Below are 15,808 nucleotides of genomic sequence, written 5' to 3' on the forward strand. Positions count from 1 at the left end.
TAAATTAGGAAGGGCCATGCCCCCCTTATCTTTCTGCAGCTGTAGTGTTGAATACCTAACTCTGGGCTTCTTCCCATCCCATATAAACTTCGATAACAGAATTGTACTGTTATGCCCATTTCACACAGCGCTTTGAACCCGGCAAATTGCCGGCAAATTGCCAGAGTGCCTTCTGTGTGAACGCAAACACGACCGGGATTGATGCCGGCATCGATGCCGGGTTGGGGACCTAGGTAACATTGCCGTGTTCAGTCCAGGAACGAGCGCTGTGTGAACAAAAGCCGTAATAATGCCGTGTCGTAGTGATGACGCTGAAGCCGGGATCGTTCGCCAGCTGTGAAGCGGTGCGTAATGCGCAAGTTTATGATCGAATCAGAGAAGAAAATGCACAAGCGTGGTTTCTCCAGAGAGAGATCGCAGCTCATAAGCAAACTTAAGACGCTGCTGAGACATTACAAGTCACATCGATGTCACGTGTCTTTACAGGATTTTTACGGGTTGTGTGTGAACGCGCTCTCTGATACCGGAAAATCACTGGCAGTGTGAAAGAACCCAGTCAAATCCCGGGTCACTTTATCCGTGTATTTTCCGAAATCTCTGTGTGAAAGCGGCCTTAGTAAGTGCAATGTCCAAAGTTCAGTGTTTTGTTTAGATCAAAGCTGACATTAAGAACAGTCGTTATGGGTCAGTATTGCATTTATCATCAATTTGTAAATCTTTAAGCTAGCACAAAGTCAATAAAACAATATAGTTTGAGCAACAGTCTTATAAATCTACTGTATGCTGCATGCTGAATTACTGAAGATAACCATATAAAAGCACCAGAGTTGTAATATTCTGTTAAAAACATCCACATACAGCAGACACATCTCTAACACGCTTTAGCTAAAGCATTAAGAATGAGGTCAACAATAGCAGTTCTTCTTCTGTTCAAATGTCTTATATTCGCTCCGAATGCCACAGGATTGACCATCACACCAGAACCGGACGCCTCTGGATTGAGTGCTCAAGATGAAAGCAAACAGTCGACTTGTCCTTTGAATACATGCATAGACCTACTGAAGAAGCTTGAAGCCTCAGAGACGCGAATCAGAGCTCTGGAAGTCAGTCAGCAGGAGCTGATGTCCAGACTTGCTAAGAGTGAAGCTCAGATTGAGGAAGTCAAAATGGAAACCCAAGGTGAGACTGATGTTTTTGAAGACCTAACACACTGAAAAACAATTGGTGTAGGATTTACTTTGTAAATGTTTATGAAACTTACAAGCGATTTCTCAGTGAAATCTGTTTTCAGGAAATGGCAAGCTTCATATTGAATTAAAGCAGTCTAGGAGTGATATTTGTGATTTTTAATAAGGTATTTGTTCTCTTCAGGCAGACCAAAGGTGGCATTTTCAGCTTCTTTAGGATCAACTGGTTTCTTTGGACCATTTAAAACAGATTTAACACTGGTTTACAAGAAGGTCTTCATTAATGTTGGTGATGCCTACCACCCGGACACAGGTATTGTTAATCCACACTGTTGAACACAATATCAACACTTGTATAACTCATGTCTACGGCTGTGAAACGGAGATCTGTCTCACTCTTTAACAGGGATTTTCTCAGCGCCGGTACGGGGAGTTTACTATTTCAGTTTCTTCTACCATTGTGGAACTGCAAATCCAACAGTGTTGGCCTTGTATAGAAATGGAGAGCATGTAACAACAACAGCACATCACAGACAAAAGCATGGTTCTCCAGAGAACGGAGGCAACGGCGTAACACTGCTGTTGGAGAAAGGGGATCAAGTCTATGTGGTTCTCCCAAAGAGCGCATGGGTCTGGGATGATATCTCAGTAAATGTCTTAATGTTCAGTGGTTTTCTTATCAATGCCATGTAAATAAAATACACCATGGGAACAAAAACAACAGTTATACAAGATGTAATGAGTTTACAGGTTAAGGTGAAATATAGGATACTCAATCCAGTCTTTGCTTGGTGTGAATAAACATGTGAATAAACAAATGGCTATTTCCTCTTCTTGGGCAATAAAGCACCATCTTTTAAGAAAGCGTTTGTTTCCATTGTTAATCGTTTGATAAATTTCGGATTGGTTTATTAGATATTATATTCTACATCCAGGGCTCTGTGGTTTTGTTACCGGCCTCAGACCTAGGGGATATCTGGGCTGGCAGCAAAGCACAGGCAGTGAAGAACTGTGTACCTGTGAAAAACACTGTGAAATAATAAAGAGACAGACAAAATGAGCGTCATTCCTTTGGCGCGTCAGTTTACTTCTCAGATCATAAAACTTTAGTAACTGTAAACACTTCTTGAGTTACATACAAAAATAACTTTATCTGCACATTAACTTACGTTATATGATTCATAAGTGTACACATAAGATATATGAACACCTGTATTCCATAGCCTGTTTCACAAAAAGGCAATATATGATTTCCATATTATGTGAAAAGAAGTGTGTACAGAATAAATCAATAAAGGTTCACATAAATGTCACTCATTACTCACATAACTAGAAGGATGACAAATGTGTCACTTAAACACAGAATGCATAAACTAAAACCCAACGCCATTTTACATTCACCACTTCACCCTGATTGCCTCATGTCACTCATTAAGCGTGTGCGCAAAGCACTCAAAATGGCGATTGAATTGTTAGTGCAACAGATATACTCAACTACTCAATTAAAACACAAAAATAACAAGCAACCTCGCACTGCCAATGCACTCAAACATCACAACAATGCTGTATAACTTAATACTTTTGAATGCATTTACTAAACAATAAATCGTTTGCATCTGTATCCTAGTGATGTTACGTCTGACACCGACGCTCCGAAGCTTGCTTCAAACTCGAGCGGTCCTTGCAATGAACCACTGCTTCGGAGCTTGTATCATTACGTCACTAGTCACGTGAAAATGACTTCTGAAACAAACACACTGCTTCACTCCTGTAGTGAACCACCTGACTGCTTTGACATCCCAATCCAGTGTTGGCAGGTTTGAAACCTGGCGGCTGTATTTCTTATAAAAGTGAAGGTAAAAAAAAACTATAGAAACCATTACAGAAATTCTATTGGATTTAATGGTTTTCATGGGAATTTTATTGGTTGTAATGGGAATTATAGTGGTCTCTGTGGGTCTACTGATATGTGTTGGGTTGTATTGGTGGGGGCATTAAATCCTAATGGAATATGTCCCTAACACACTACAAAAAAGAATTCTGTAGTGGTTTAAATGGTAAAAGCCAATGGTTCCTATTTTAATATAAACCATTAGAATTTCTGTGATGGTTTCCAACTTTTTTTTAAGCTGGTCTGATCTTCTGTCCTTGTCTAAAGAAATAATTACACACACACATCATGCTTAATGTTTTATTATCAAGGTGAACACATGAAATTCATCAGTATCTGTAAAATTCACCTACATAAATGAGTTTCACAGCACTAACACTGTTTCAGCTTTGATCACCTCGGTAAACACGTAATAAACGGGGCGTTAACATATAAGCCTACTTGCATTTTATGGTTGTCAGCTTTGTTGCATTACATTTACTTCACCAGGAGATGGTGCTGCAATTTCTATCTGAATGAAGCTTCGAGTAATGAACCATTTTCGACACAATTGTATCAGAAAGCAATAATGCTTCGAAACGCTTCATTTGGCCATCACTACTGTAACCCTCGAGGTAATTCCATTTGTATAAAACACATTTGAACATGAAAAAGTTACTCAAAACACTTCACAATTACGTTCCTACACCTTCCTATAGTCATGTGACCAATCAGAAGAATGTTTAAAGTGCATATTATTTTACCTGTGAAATAATAAAGAGACAGACAAAATGAGTGTCGTTCCTTTGGCGCGTCAGTTTACTTCTGAGATCGCAGCCGGGAAAAAGCTAGTCTCTATAGTGTGCTTCACAGGAGCGCTCAAGCGCCATCCGCTGGCGTGGCGGTGAACTGATTCTCAACTATTGGTGTTCACATTAAAAAAAAATAGGGAGGTATCGGTTTTCAATTAATTATTGAATAAACATTTTTAACACCCTTTACAGTTTCAATGGCCCATGACAAAGTAAACACTGTAATAACAAATCTGTATAATGTAAAAAAATATATATTTATTTCCTTTTCCTTTAATCCTCCCTCATCGGGCTTATGCTACTCTGAGCAATGCCTGAACTTCATAATGTTGAGCACTTCTTGCGTTGTTTTTGCCTCTTCACGATGACTCGCTTAAATCAGTCCTAATTTGCTTTGGATTTGTCGCTTATATGGGTATATGTGGGTAGTCTTTTGTTGGGTGTGTGTGTGTGTGTCAGTGTGTGTGTGTGTGTGTGTGTGTGCAGTGGCGCAAAAAGTGGGTATGCGCTATATGCGGCGCAGCACCAGGGGGCGCCAAAGCGATGGTAATTTAAAAAATTTTTTTTTTATCTATACGTGCTGTTGTGCGTTTCTAAATAATTTCTGCATTTCCTCAATGTTATATAACTTTTTAGAGGACCAACAGGCTAGAGTAGGATTTTCATAAGATTCCAAGAATTTTGACAGAGAGGGGGGATAATATCGTGAGCAGGCGGGGGCGCCGTGAGCGCTGAGCGAGAGCAGGTACGAGTCGAAAAAGATGGATAAAGCAAAAAAGCTGTCGGGACTAAAAATAGAAAAAGAAAGAGGGAAAAGGAGATGGCATGTCAATTGATGCGCCAGCAGCTAAATAAGTGGATGGTCAAAGGCAACAGGTAGGATTTAAAGTGTGACGTCCAGCATGTAGCATTCCCGGGGGGCCGACGTGCTTTTTAGGCCGATACATCTAACGTTAATAGGCTATTTTTTTGTCTTTGTCTTAGCGGCCCATAAAACTCGTACATCGGCGGCTCATTCGTTTTGTTTTGTTTTGCTTAATTGGCGGCGCTGGGTTAGTGCCGGTGTAATGCACTGGTCAAAAAATAAAAAGTCAGCGTTAGTTTTTTTTAAAAACATTTTTCATTAAACACGTAGATCAGCGGCCCATTGGTTCTTTTCTTGATTGACACTGGCCTGGCCCAATCACATCTTTAATGTGAAGTATAGAAATTAGTACAAAATTAATTATGAAAGTTTCCTTTATTTTTCAGTGCATTTGTTTTACTATAGGGTGAATACTGGTAAAGTGGGACAATGGGTAAAGTGGGACAGTTAAGCTTCTTAATTTCTATCTTTACATGTAAATGATTCCATTACTAAAAATCAACACTGAGCTCATCATAAGCAAGTATGTGATAAAAAAATATAGATTCGGTGGCTATGACATCACTTCCGGGGGTGTGGCACACCATATTCAACAACCTTACAGTGAACCGTGATGGTAAAGTAAAATGACAGCATTCTGAGGTGAATAATGTTAAGATTATAAAAATTAAAACACTCATGGATCATTTGTAATTGTTATATATTTTGTTATAGGATGTAATGGTGAATCAGAATTTTGTAAAAATCACATTCATATGAATCTTTTTTTTGTTGTTTTTTATGTGATTTTGACACTGTCCCAGTTTAACAATACGCTATTGGCAAACTGGGACAGCCATTTAAGTCATTCTAATGGGGGAATTGAGTTCCCTTTTTGTACGCCCCTCATAAATGTAGTTAGCTAGCTAGATATTTCAACAAAAATTGTAAGCTTGGATGGCTGGGACATTTGCAATATTTGTAAAAAACTTTTCAACAAAAAGAAATGAAACTTAGCCTGTGTGGAATAAAATTAGCCTATAAGAAGAAATGTTTATGAAGATTTCTATTTTTTTAATTTATATGAAATAAACTAAACCCAATACAAAATATTGTGGACAGGCGAGGGAGGGAGGGGTGGAAAGAATCTGCTGTACCTGCACCCCTCCTTAAGAAAGTGATTTTTATTATTTTTGTTGTTGTTGTTGTTGTTGTTTATATTGTTATTGTGTATTTAATTCATTGGGCCTACATTTGAATAACAATTTAATGTGTTTGAAGTGTCCCAGTTTGCCAATAAAGGTGTCCCAGTTTGACAGTAGCGCCTGGAAAAATGTGGTTTGGGGTCCATGTGTGCTGCATACCCCTCTGACACTGGGTAGTTGCGCCCCTGTGTGTGTGTGTGTGTGTGTGTGTGTGTCAGATGTCCATTGGATCCACAGCCTGTCAGTCTTCATGAAGGATGATGACGTTCCGGTTCACACTGTCAATCACATTACGCCTCCTTCCTCTAATACCCGGATCTCTTCCAGCCATCTCCAGCTTCTTGCTCACTTTGCTGGGTATTTTTTTCTTCTCTTGTTGTCGCTGTTACTAGAGTCCAATATACTGTGTGTTTTTATTCTGTGAGTGAACCATTAGTCGGCATTGTGGTTGTAAGTGTATTGTTTTCATACTGTTGTAATCTTCTTCAGTCGGGTGAGTAAGGTGTGTATTAGTATAACTTGCTTGTATTAGACACACTAGGTTGACAGGTAGTTTAGCTGATTTAACCTAGTTAGCTTTATTTAGTTTCATTTATTTTACCTGGCATCTCTCGAGCTCACTTTCCCACCTTGTTTTTGGTATTGTTATTTGAGTTTTTTCCTTCTTCTTAGCACTGTACAATAAACACTTTTGAGCAGTTTTGAAGGATCCTAACAACTACACAGAACAAACGGTCATAATACTTAATAGAGCAGGTTAGAAAAAAAAATACATGAGTGGAATAACTCTTGTGCTGCGTGTCAGGTTACATGAGAATGTGCTGTCCGTTTCTTTCTTTAATTCACAACACAACAGTATATATAAATATCTTTATACAAATCTTAAAATATGAATTTTCTTCAAAAGGCAAGTTACGAAACATTTATCTATAAGTCTTTCACATATTTCTACAGTAAAACTATACTGTCAGTACAGCATAATTATACAAATGAACTAGATCAATGCATTTCCACTGAAACTGATAGGAAACACATTAGGCTTAAAAGATTCTGTGGCTCCCTCTAGTGTACAACATTAATATCACAACCTTTGTAGATTTGTTATTTCTGCAGGTTTATATTTTACATGCGAGCTTTGTCACCACACTAGATGGTGTTATTTCAGCCCAGATCAATTCTCCTTTGTGAAACGGTTGTAATGCCCTAACCGGTGTTGAATCACTCCTAAACCCTATTTAAGGCCCACTGTTCTCGTTCAGGCCTGGTGTTGGTCTAAGCGCTGTCATTCTCAGGGTTTTTCCTTCCTTTCTTTTGTTTGTACTTGGATTCTATGTTGTTTGTTACCTTTTTGTGTATTGTGGACTCTTGGATGTGTATCTTTCTGGACTGATGTTTAAGGAGATCTCTTCTGTTTGGGATTACCCGTTGTGTATGGCCTCCCGAGGGCAGTGTTTGAGTTACCCTGTGACACATTCATATACAGTGCTGCCTCAGACTGATGCTAATGTTCAGTGTTTCCCTCGGAAGTAAAGAGCCAGAGATAAACCGCGGACCCCAGTAAGTGACGGACCCGGCTGGGACATGCTTATAGTCCACTGTTTTATTGTATTATATACTCCCGCTGCCATCTCTATAATAACACTAATCGAACAACACAAGACAAAGAGGAAATTCACTCGTTATTCACTGAATCACTTTTGTAACTATATTTGTAATGTATATTTTATTTATAAACTGCAGTGTTATTTTACATTTGATTACAGTTTCTGTACCTGAATACTTGAAAATCTTAAAACTGTTTATTTCAGTCGTATCTTTGTTCAGTTGTGTCTATTCGTTTTTATGAGTGTTTGCTTGTCTTTAATAATGCTTGAAGTGTATATTAGTTCAGCTAGTTGTTCTATGGTGTTTTTAAACCTCAGGCAAACGCTCCTCGTGTAAGTGTTCTTTAGCCTGTTGATTTCTGTTCATGATATTCAGACACAATTACATGTTTTGCAATAAGACTAAATGTGAATATCTAAAAAAAATTTACCTCATTGGAATTGAAATTAGGAATCACTGAATATTACAATCTAAAACAGAGATGGAAAAATGTTTTAAAATATATATTTTATAGACCTTTTTGAAGCTATTACACTCAGATGTTAGTTTATGTCCAGCTATGAGTGATTATGTGATGATAATGGCCTGTATCTGTGAATGAATGTGGGTGAGGATTAATGTGTGCAAAGACTAAATATACACACGCCACCTTCTTTCCACTGTTACTAGAAACTATTACCTTAAAGCTGCACTGTGTGATATTCTCCCCCATCTAGCGGTGAAATTGTATATGACTTCCCAGTGAATATTAGTTTCTGTTCCTTTCAATCCCGAGGGCGTTTTAACTCCTGCGGTGGCCGTATTATTCCAAGATTTACACGGCTTCCAGTTATCGACTTCATCCATGACAATAATAAACAATAATACGTCTAAAATGAATAAAACTACAGGACAGATGTCAGGAGGTAAACGTCCCCCTTGGCATCGGCTATCACAGCATAATCAGATTAGGCTAACGTTACAATGTGTACAAAGTAAAAGCAATTAAAAATAACTAAAATTTACAGTGTCCTTTTTTTATATAGCTTAAAAAAATGTGCCTGTGATCCGTCGCAGCACAGATTTATGTTACAAGGTAAACAATACTTTTTCACCATTGACATGAGGATGAAGTTATACTAGAGGTCATTCTGGCGTTATGCACAACATGCTATGGTTAGACAAGCAACTATAAAACTTCGAATTTACAAATTAGGCTGTTACATTTTTTACAGATGTTATTTTGATTAACATTATCTGAGCTGTAAATCATGATGGGTTTAATACTAGACATTGAGCTATCCCGCTCGTGGGAGGCCAGAACATTTAGTGGAGGGGTGTAGCATGAGGAAGAACACATTCTGGCCAGGGGCGGTTCTGGACACTTTTTAGATTTAGTTTTTTTGTTTGTTCAATTTGCACACTGAACATGGACTGAAGCTCTTATTTTCGAACTCTCAAAGTGCATCAAATTAATTAATTTACTTTAAAAATGTTTACAGTTTTCTCCTAAGTTCAGTTTTCTACATAGCTGTTTCAGTGATGCAAATTATCATTCCTTGTTGATGTGCAAAAGTCCAAAGATATCTTTATTGCTAAATCCTATGTTCATTTTTGTATGTAAATTTTACTTTGTTCTCAAATTATTCTGGGTTTAATCTAGTTATTATTAATCTATTAATCTAGTCATATACACCTGAAAAATTAAGGCTGGGCGATTTTTTTTTTTTTTATTAATTAGAATTTATTGTTTTGGCAGGTTCTTATAATTAATCAAGAAAATCGAGCGTTTTTCAGTAAAACATTAGCAACCGTTAAGAGAGGAATGATGCCGACCGCGCGATGGTGCAGCTGATCAACGCCTCTGGTGTCACGCATTCCTGGAGTGAATAGAGCAAATAAAAGAGAATTTAACTAAAACTAACTTTTAGGTGTTAAGTTGACTAGTTAAACATTTTAAAAAAATACTAATTGTTGGTCAGTCATAAAAAAAAAAAAAGAAATCAAGATTACTGTACACTGCTCCGGTGTGTGTTCACAGTGTGTGTTCACAGTGTGTGTGTTCACTTCTCACTGCTGTGTGTGTGCACTTGGATGGGTTAAATGCAGAACACCAATTTCGAGTATGGGTCACCACTTAACGACTTTTCACTTGCATATTAAGATGCCTTCTTCAAGACACCAGAGTTTCCAGTCCTGGAAAGCTAATGACAATTTGTTGGTCCAAAGTATAGCGTAATATTCTTACTAATTTGTATTCTGATCTTGTGCTGTTCTCTTGTCTCCTTTGTCTAGATCAGGGGTTCTCAACCTTTTGCCTACTGCGACCCACTTTTTTTGTGCGATGTCCATTAAAAAAAGTCTGGTTAAGGACAGGTAATGTAGTTTTTACAATATTTAAATGAATATACTATTATACTATCTCTAATATTTTTCAATATTTATCATATTTTCCAGACTCTTACACTAAAGGTCTTCAGAAATGCCGGCGAGTAGCGGAGACCTCAAATGTGGAAACTGAAGACTGCTCCAAAGTTGAAAAAAAGAGGGCACACAAAAAGACACAAAGATTTGTCTCTGAAATGGATTCTTCCTCAGAGGGTAACTATTCAAATCAAGAATTTGATCACAAAAAAAGAATTTTTTATATATCCACTGAAAACAAAACAACAACAACAAAAAAACAGGAAGCCAACGTAATAATAAATGAGTAATGACAATTTGTGAACTCTATTTTGAAGCATGTTTCCATTTCAGATGATGGAAGAGTTTTACCAAAAAAGAAAAAAGATGTGTCAAAACCTCATCCACCAAAATGTAAGTTGTTAACACAGTGAGTGAGTTTCAAAAAGCATATAAAAATATATATTTCTGGTCAACTATGTTACTGGTCTACTATGTTACTGACTGTTTTTACATAGACACTTAGAGCTACTAAGCGTATGGGACGTTTATTTTTACGGGTATACGTTTTAGTCAACTTGTTAACAATTTGCTGTAATTATATTTGTGTAACAGTCTAGACACAGATTTGCTATATTAAGCAATATTTCAGAAAAGAGAGAAGACATGACATCTAGTCTTTCATCAATGGGCTTCTTGAGAACATATCACGTAATACAAATTATGTGTGACTATTAATTTTTTGGAGGGTATTGTCCTAATTTAACAGTAAACATCCACATTTTCCACATTTAGAGAAGTGATTGGTATACATTTCTATAAAGTATGCATTGAGAATGATGAGAATCAAAATGATCTCACAGACCTAAGATGTACCCTCAATTACAGTATGGCCCAGATGACTATTACCCAATGTCTCCATTTATCAGCCATTCAATTTTGTATTTACAGATTCATCAATCTCCAATATTCATCCTCTGGACAAGGGTTTGTATAATATACAAGTATGCTTTTATGAGCAAACACATCTTCCCAAATGAATGAATTACATTTACATTTATTCATTTAGCTGACGCTTTTATCCAAAGCGACTTACAATTGCTATATATGTCAGAGGTCGCACGCCTCTGGAGCAACTAGGGGTTAAGTGTCTTGCTCAGGGACACATTGGTGTCTCACAGTGGATTCGAACCCGGGTCTCTCACACCAAAGGCATGTGTCTTATCCATTGCGCCACTACCACCCCGAATGAATGAATGAATGAATCTCTCTCTCTCTCTCTCGGATTTCATCTGGATTCTTCAGTTGTTTGGACCTCATGAATGGTGGGAGCACCTTCCAGGTGATGGGTGATGATGCATGTGGGCCACTAAGTCGACCTCGTTTCAGCTTTTCCCGATCTGCCACTGCAACAGCTACACGTGCAGTTAGTCCTGTGTAAAAACTTACTTTTTAGCAGATAAAAATTGGTCAGCATTGACAAAATGCTGGTGCAGTGAAATGCAATTTCAAAGTAATGCAGATATCAGTGTTTAAAGTAACCACTTCTGATAGGTACAGTGTGTTTGTGTGTGTTCCCACAGAACCATTTTCCTTGGACAACTTGAGGGTGACAAACTAGTGCAGGACAAGGCATTAGTTATTCCTTTCGAGGAGAGTGAGGCCTGTTTGTCAACAATGAAAACAAAAGTAAAAGAAGCCCTTGCTTTGAGTCCTGAAACAGGCATAGTCTTGACTGATAGTCAAGGAAATCTGCTTATCGATACCCCTGGAATTAAAGGTCTGTGTTTCAGATCCCCGTCTTTGCCGTATTGGACGAAGCCCGCGAGGTAGTGAGGTACTCCTACGATTTCGACGGGGTCGTCATCCACCTAGACGATGTGAGCTGCCTGAAAGCTGGGCTCCACTACCTCTTCATGGGCAAAGTTGACCCATCGAAGGTGGTCACCACTGGCACATTTTGAGAAAGCACCTGGACCGTCTACACTGCGGAGGGCATCAAGTCCTTCCGCAGGGCGATGGGCAGCGTTTTGGCCTTCGTCGACGGCGGCTACTTCCTTAACATCAGTTGCGTCCCGGTCGACCCGAACACCTGCCACCCCATGTTCCGGAGCGACCTTACAGCAGAGGCGCACGCCATAGGAATGATCAACGGCGTCTTCAAAAACTTCACTTGAAGGGCCTACAAGTACTGAAATGACCGGCAGTATCAATTGATATAAAAGTGCGCTTTACTTGCTTTCTGTGTAACTCATATATTATTAGGGAGTGGAAATGGCTAATAAGCCAATAAGTGCTGCTCTGCCACCATCTACAGGTTACAGTGGAAATTTCATGTCTTTGTTTTATAAAAGTGTTACGTATTGTTAGTTTTGCTTAATCTTTAAACATTTAGTTTTAAAAATCATAACAATAAAAATAACATTAAAATGTAATAATATATAGCTGAAAGCACTTAAACTCTTGAAAAGTGCTTAAATTTCACTCTCAAAGGTTTGCATGAACCCTGAATAATATAAAAACACATTTGACTATTTCTGTCACAATACCATGGTTGCAGTTGGCGTCACTACATTAAATCCATGGTGAATGTTGGTGATTTGTGGACAGGGAAGCCTTCCTTAACTTGTGTCATTCATGATGTTTCTCTTGGTTTCCACGTCAGTGCTGTATGATCTAATATCTATGGATTATAACAGAGAATTCTCCATGATGTTATTAATGCTTTCAGACTGGATCTCCCAGCGCTGTGTAGTAACTGTGTGGCGTGAAAGAGATCGCTGCATTTTCTAGTATTGATCCAAACTGATAAACGGTCCGCGTTGTGCAGCTTAAATGAGAAGTGCGGGTTCATTTAGCTTTCGTTTGCCTTCTGATGTGTCTCATATGCAATAGAAAATATTGCTATTATCAGTTGGGAAACGTGGTGAAAGGTAAATGTTGTTATTAATAGGTACTTTAGATTTCCCTTCTCTTTGTATTTGAACTGAACACATGCCTGGCTTTGAGTTTTGCTTGAATGAAAAACTGTTACAATATAAAATGTTCTTCCTTATCTGTTTTAGGTTGACTGAGGGGTTGAAGAGCCTTGGTCTAGCTGATGCCATTAAGGCATTCCCCGAGGTCATGAAGCCACTGTTCATCGGTGGTTCGAAGCCTCTTGAGATAGAGGACATTTGGGACTCTTCAGAGTTAACTTCAGTCGTCCAGAAACAGGCGAAGACTTGAGAACCAGACAGGAATGTTCTGGAGGGACTGGCTGATAGAAGTTGGGGGTTTGTATTTTAACGATGCATTCTAATGGTACTGTCATCCTTGTGTTATGTTTAAAAATTTATTTCAGACTCATTCCATTTAGGGATTGCATGTTCATGCTTTTCATGGCCGAATCCAAAGTTTTAATAAGCAAATTGGCTGATTCTGATAATGGTTGTCGGTTTTTTTTTTTATATCCTCAGAACTCCCCTCTCACTGCTAGTTTGCTATGAGCGAGAGATGGGGAGGAGCGGCGATAAATATATATATTTTTTCTTAGAGAGGAGCAGGCCTGTGAGTCTTCATCAAATCCTAATTTTCACCTCAGGTGCTGACAACATACCACCTTTGGGATTTCCACACAAACCCACAATCCAGTTCCTCCATCCTGAAGACAACGCTGTGCGAATCTTCCCTGAAGCCAACACATGTGATGTCACACTGAGGCTGCCTTTGCATGACTCTTACCTCAGTTTCAGAGACGAAATGGAGCCAGGCATTCTCCAGTCCCCTACTTTTGGTTTTGCCTAAATCTATATTTTTTATATATTTTTATATATTCATAATTTTATATATTTTTATTTTTAAATATTTATATTTTTGTTGTCGTAGTGTTACTGTAGGTAATAATCTGCTGGACATTGTGTGACGCTCTGATGTTCTGCTGCTTCATGGCTTTATAGAGCTGCAACATAAGCAGCCATTAAATAAACAGTTAAAAATACATGTTTAGACTTAAACTGTTTCTAATCAAAACACTAAAATATGTTAAAAACGTTGACATTACCGAAGCTGTTTATTGGGAGGTTGTGACTGGTAGGATATTAAATACATTTAAACCTGTTGAACTTCTTTCTGATCCCATGCTAATTTGTTTTTGTTGAAATTACCCATTCACATTTCTCACTAAAAAAATAAAGTTACCACTTAGTTATCATTTTTAATAACGTTAACAAACAACAAAAATATGATGAACAATTGAATTATCACATAAATAGAATTATTTTGTAAACTGGCAGATACTTTTATTTTGACAGCTTTGAGTTCCATCGTAGGTGCGTTTGCTTCTACACATCTCGTCCAATTTTGAAACACATTTTTGAAACAGTTTACATAAACGATAGTAAAGACGTCGGAACAAGACGACAGAAAGAGACGACAGAACAAGACGACAGTTCAGTTAAGATGACAAAGAGACGACAGAACAAGACGACAGAGCAAGATTACATAAACAGAAAACATACATATCAACATATTCTCATTTATCTGAACAACTAGGCAATGACTGTTGTCAAGGACAAATGTATAGTACAAAGCACAAAGCAGTCGGCTCATTTTTGGCACAAATGGAACCCCATAACTTATTATTATTTTAAAAAACACGCATAAACATTATTTGATCAAAACTACAAACTTTTATGTACATGTTGCTCACATATTACTGTAGCCATGTTTGTGCTGAATACAGTGTAATCAGACTTTAGCCATTAATATGTTTTTAAGCAACTGAAAAAGGCACAAATGTCAGGGCATGTCAAAACTTCTCCAGGGCCCCAAAATACCCTTAGGGCCCAGAGGGTTAAAGGGCCACCGCTTATTTCACTAGCTCTGGCTTATATGGCTGTTCTAACGCCCTCACCTGAGGCCGGCGCACCCTGGTGACCAGGAAGAGAACTGCAAAGTAACTATAATACTTTGCAGTCCAATCCTAACAACCTGCATACTTTTCCGATGTCTTCTAGTACTATATTCTCTTTTCCTATCGGTCTCTGGAATTGCCAGTCCGCTGTAAACAAAGCTGATTTCATTACATCTATTTCTAGTCATTCGGGTCTCAACCTATTGGCCCTGACTGAGACCTGGATCAGACCAGAGGACACTGCCACACCGGCTGCCCTCTCCACTAAATTCACTTTCTCACACACCGCTCACCTAACTGGTAGGGGTGGTGGTACTGGTCTGCTCATCTCAAATGATTGAAAATTTGATCATTTACCACTTCTGTGTGACAACAGCTCATTTGAATCACATTCAATTACCATCACTAGTCCTATTAAAATCCATTTTGTAGTTGTATATCGTCCCCCAGGGCAGCTTGGCAGTTTCTTGGAGGAGCTTGATGTGCTACTCTCATCCTTCCCTGAGGATGGTACTCCTCTCATAGTTCTTGGAGACTTCAAAATCCACCTAGAAAAACCTCAGGCTGCTGATTTCCACACTCTGCTCGCCTCATTCGACCTCAAGCGAGTATCTACTGCGGCTACTCACAAATCAGGTAATAAATTATAAATGATAAATTGGACCTTATTTACACACGCCACTGCTCCACTGAACATACACTGGTCACTCCACTGCACACCTCAGATCACTTCCTCCTCACTCTCAACCTCAACCTGCCTCAGAACACAACACACACTCCTCCACAGGTCACCTGCCTCAGAACACAACACACACTCCTCCACAGGTCATCTGCCTCAGAACACAACACACACTCTTCCACAGGTCATCTGCCTCAGGACACAACACACACTCCTCCACAGGTCATCTGCCTCAGAACACAACACACGCTCCTCCACAGGTCATCTGCCTCAGAACACAACACACACTCCTCCACAGGTCACCTGCCTCAGAACACAACACACACTCCT

The 15,808-nt window shown here is 38.7% G+C and overlaps 1 protein-coding gene across 2 annotated transcripts in view; it reads left to right on the top strand.

Moving 5' to 3' along the window:
• The first annotated feature begins 803 nt into the window (after positions 1–803).
• The window catches only part of LOC311303616 (uncharacterized protein), a 291,878-nt gene continuing 276,873 nt past the window's right edge, over positions 804–15,808 (top strand). Inside the window, exons 1-2 of one of the 2 annotated variants that reach the window (XM_084430177.1) lie at positions 824–1,179; positions 1,372–1,538. In XM_084430177.1, the coding sequence (XP_084286303.1) occupies positions 900–1,179; positions 1,372–1,523 (432 nt within the window). In that variant the 5' untranslated portion in view covers positions 824–899 and the 3' untranslated portion in view covers positions 1,524–1,538. Of the gene's footprint in view, positions 1,180–1,371; positions 1,539–15,808 lie in introns of those variants that run through there. The other variant, XM_084430176.1, reaches the window with a different exon arrangement.

Source organism: Rutilus rutilus (assembly GCF_951802725.1).
Source record: "Rutilus rutilus genome assembly, chromosome: 14".
In the NCBI taxonomy this organism is placed as follows: domain Eukaryota; kingdom Metazoa; phylum Chordata; class Actinopteri; order Cypriniformes; family Leuciscidae; genus Rutilus; species Rutilus rutilus.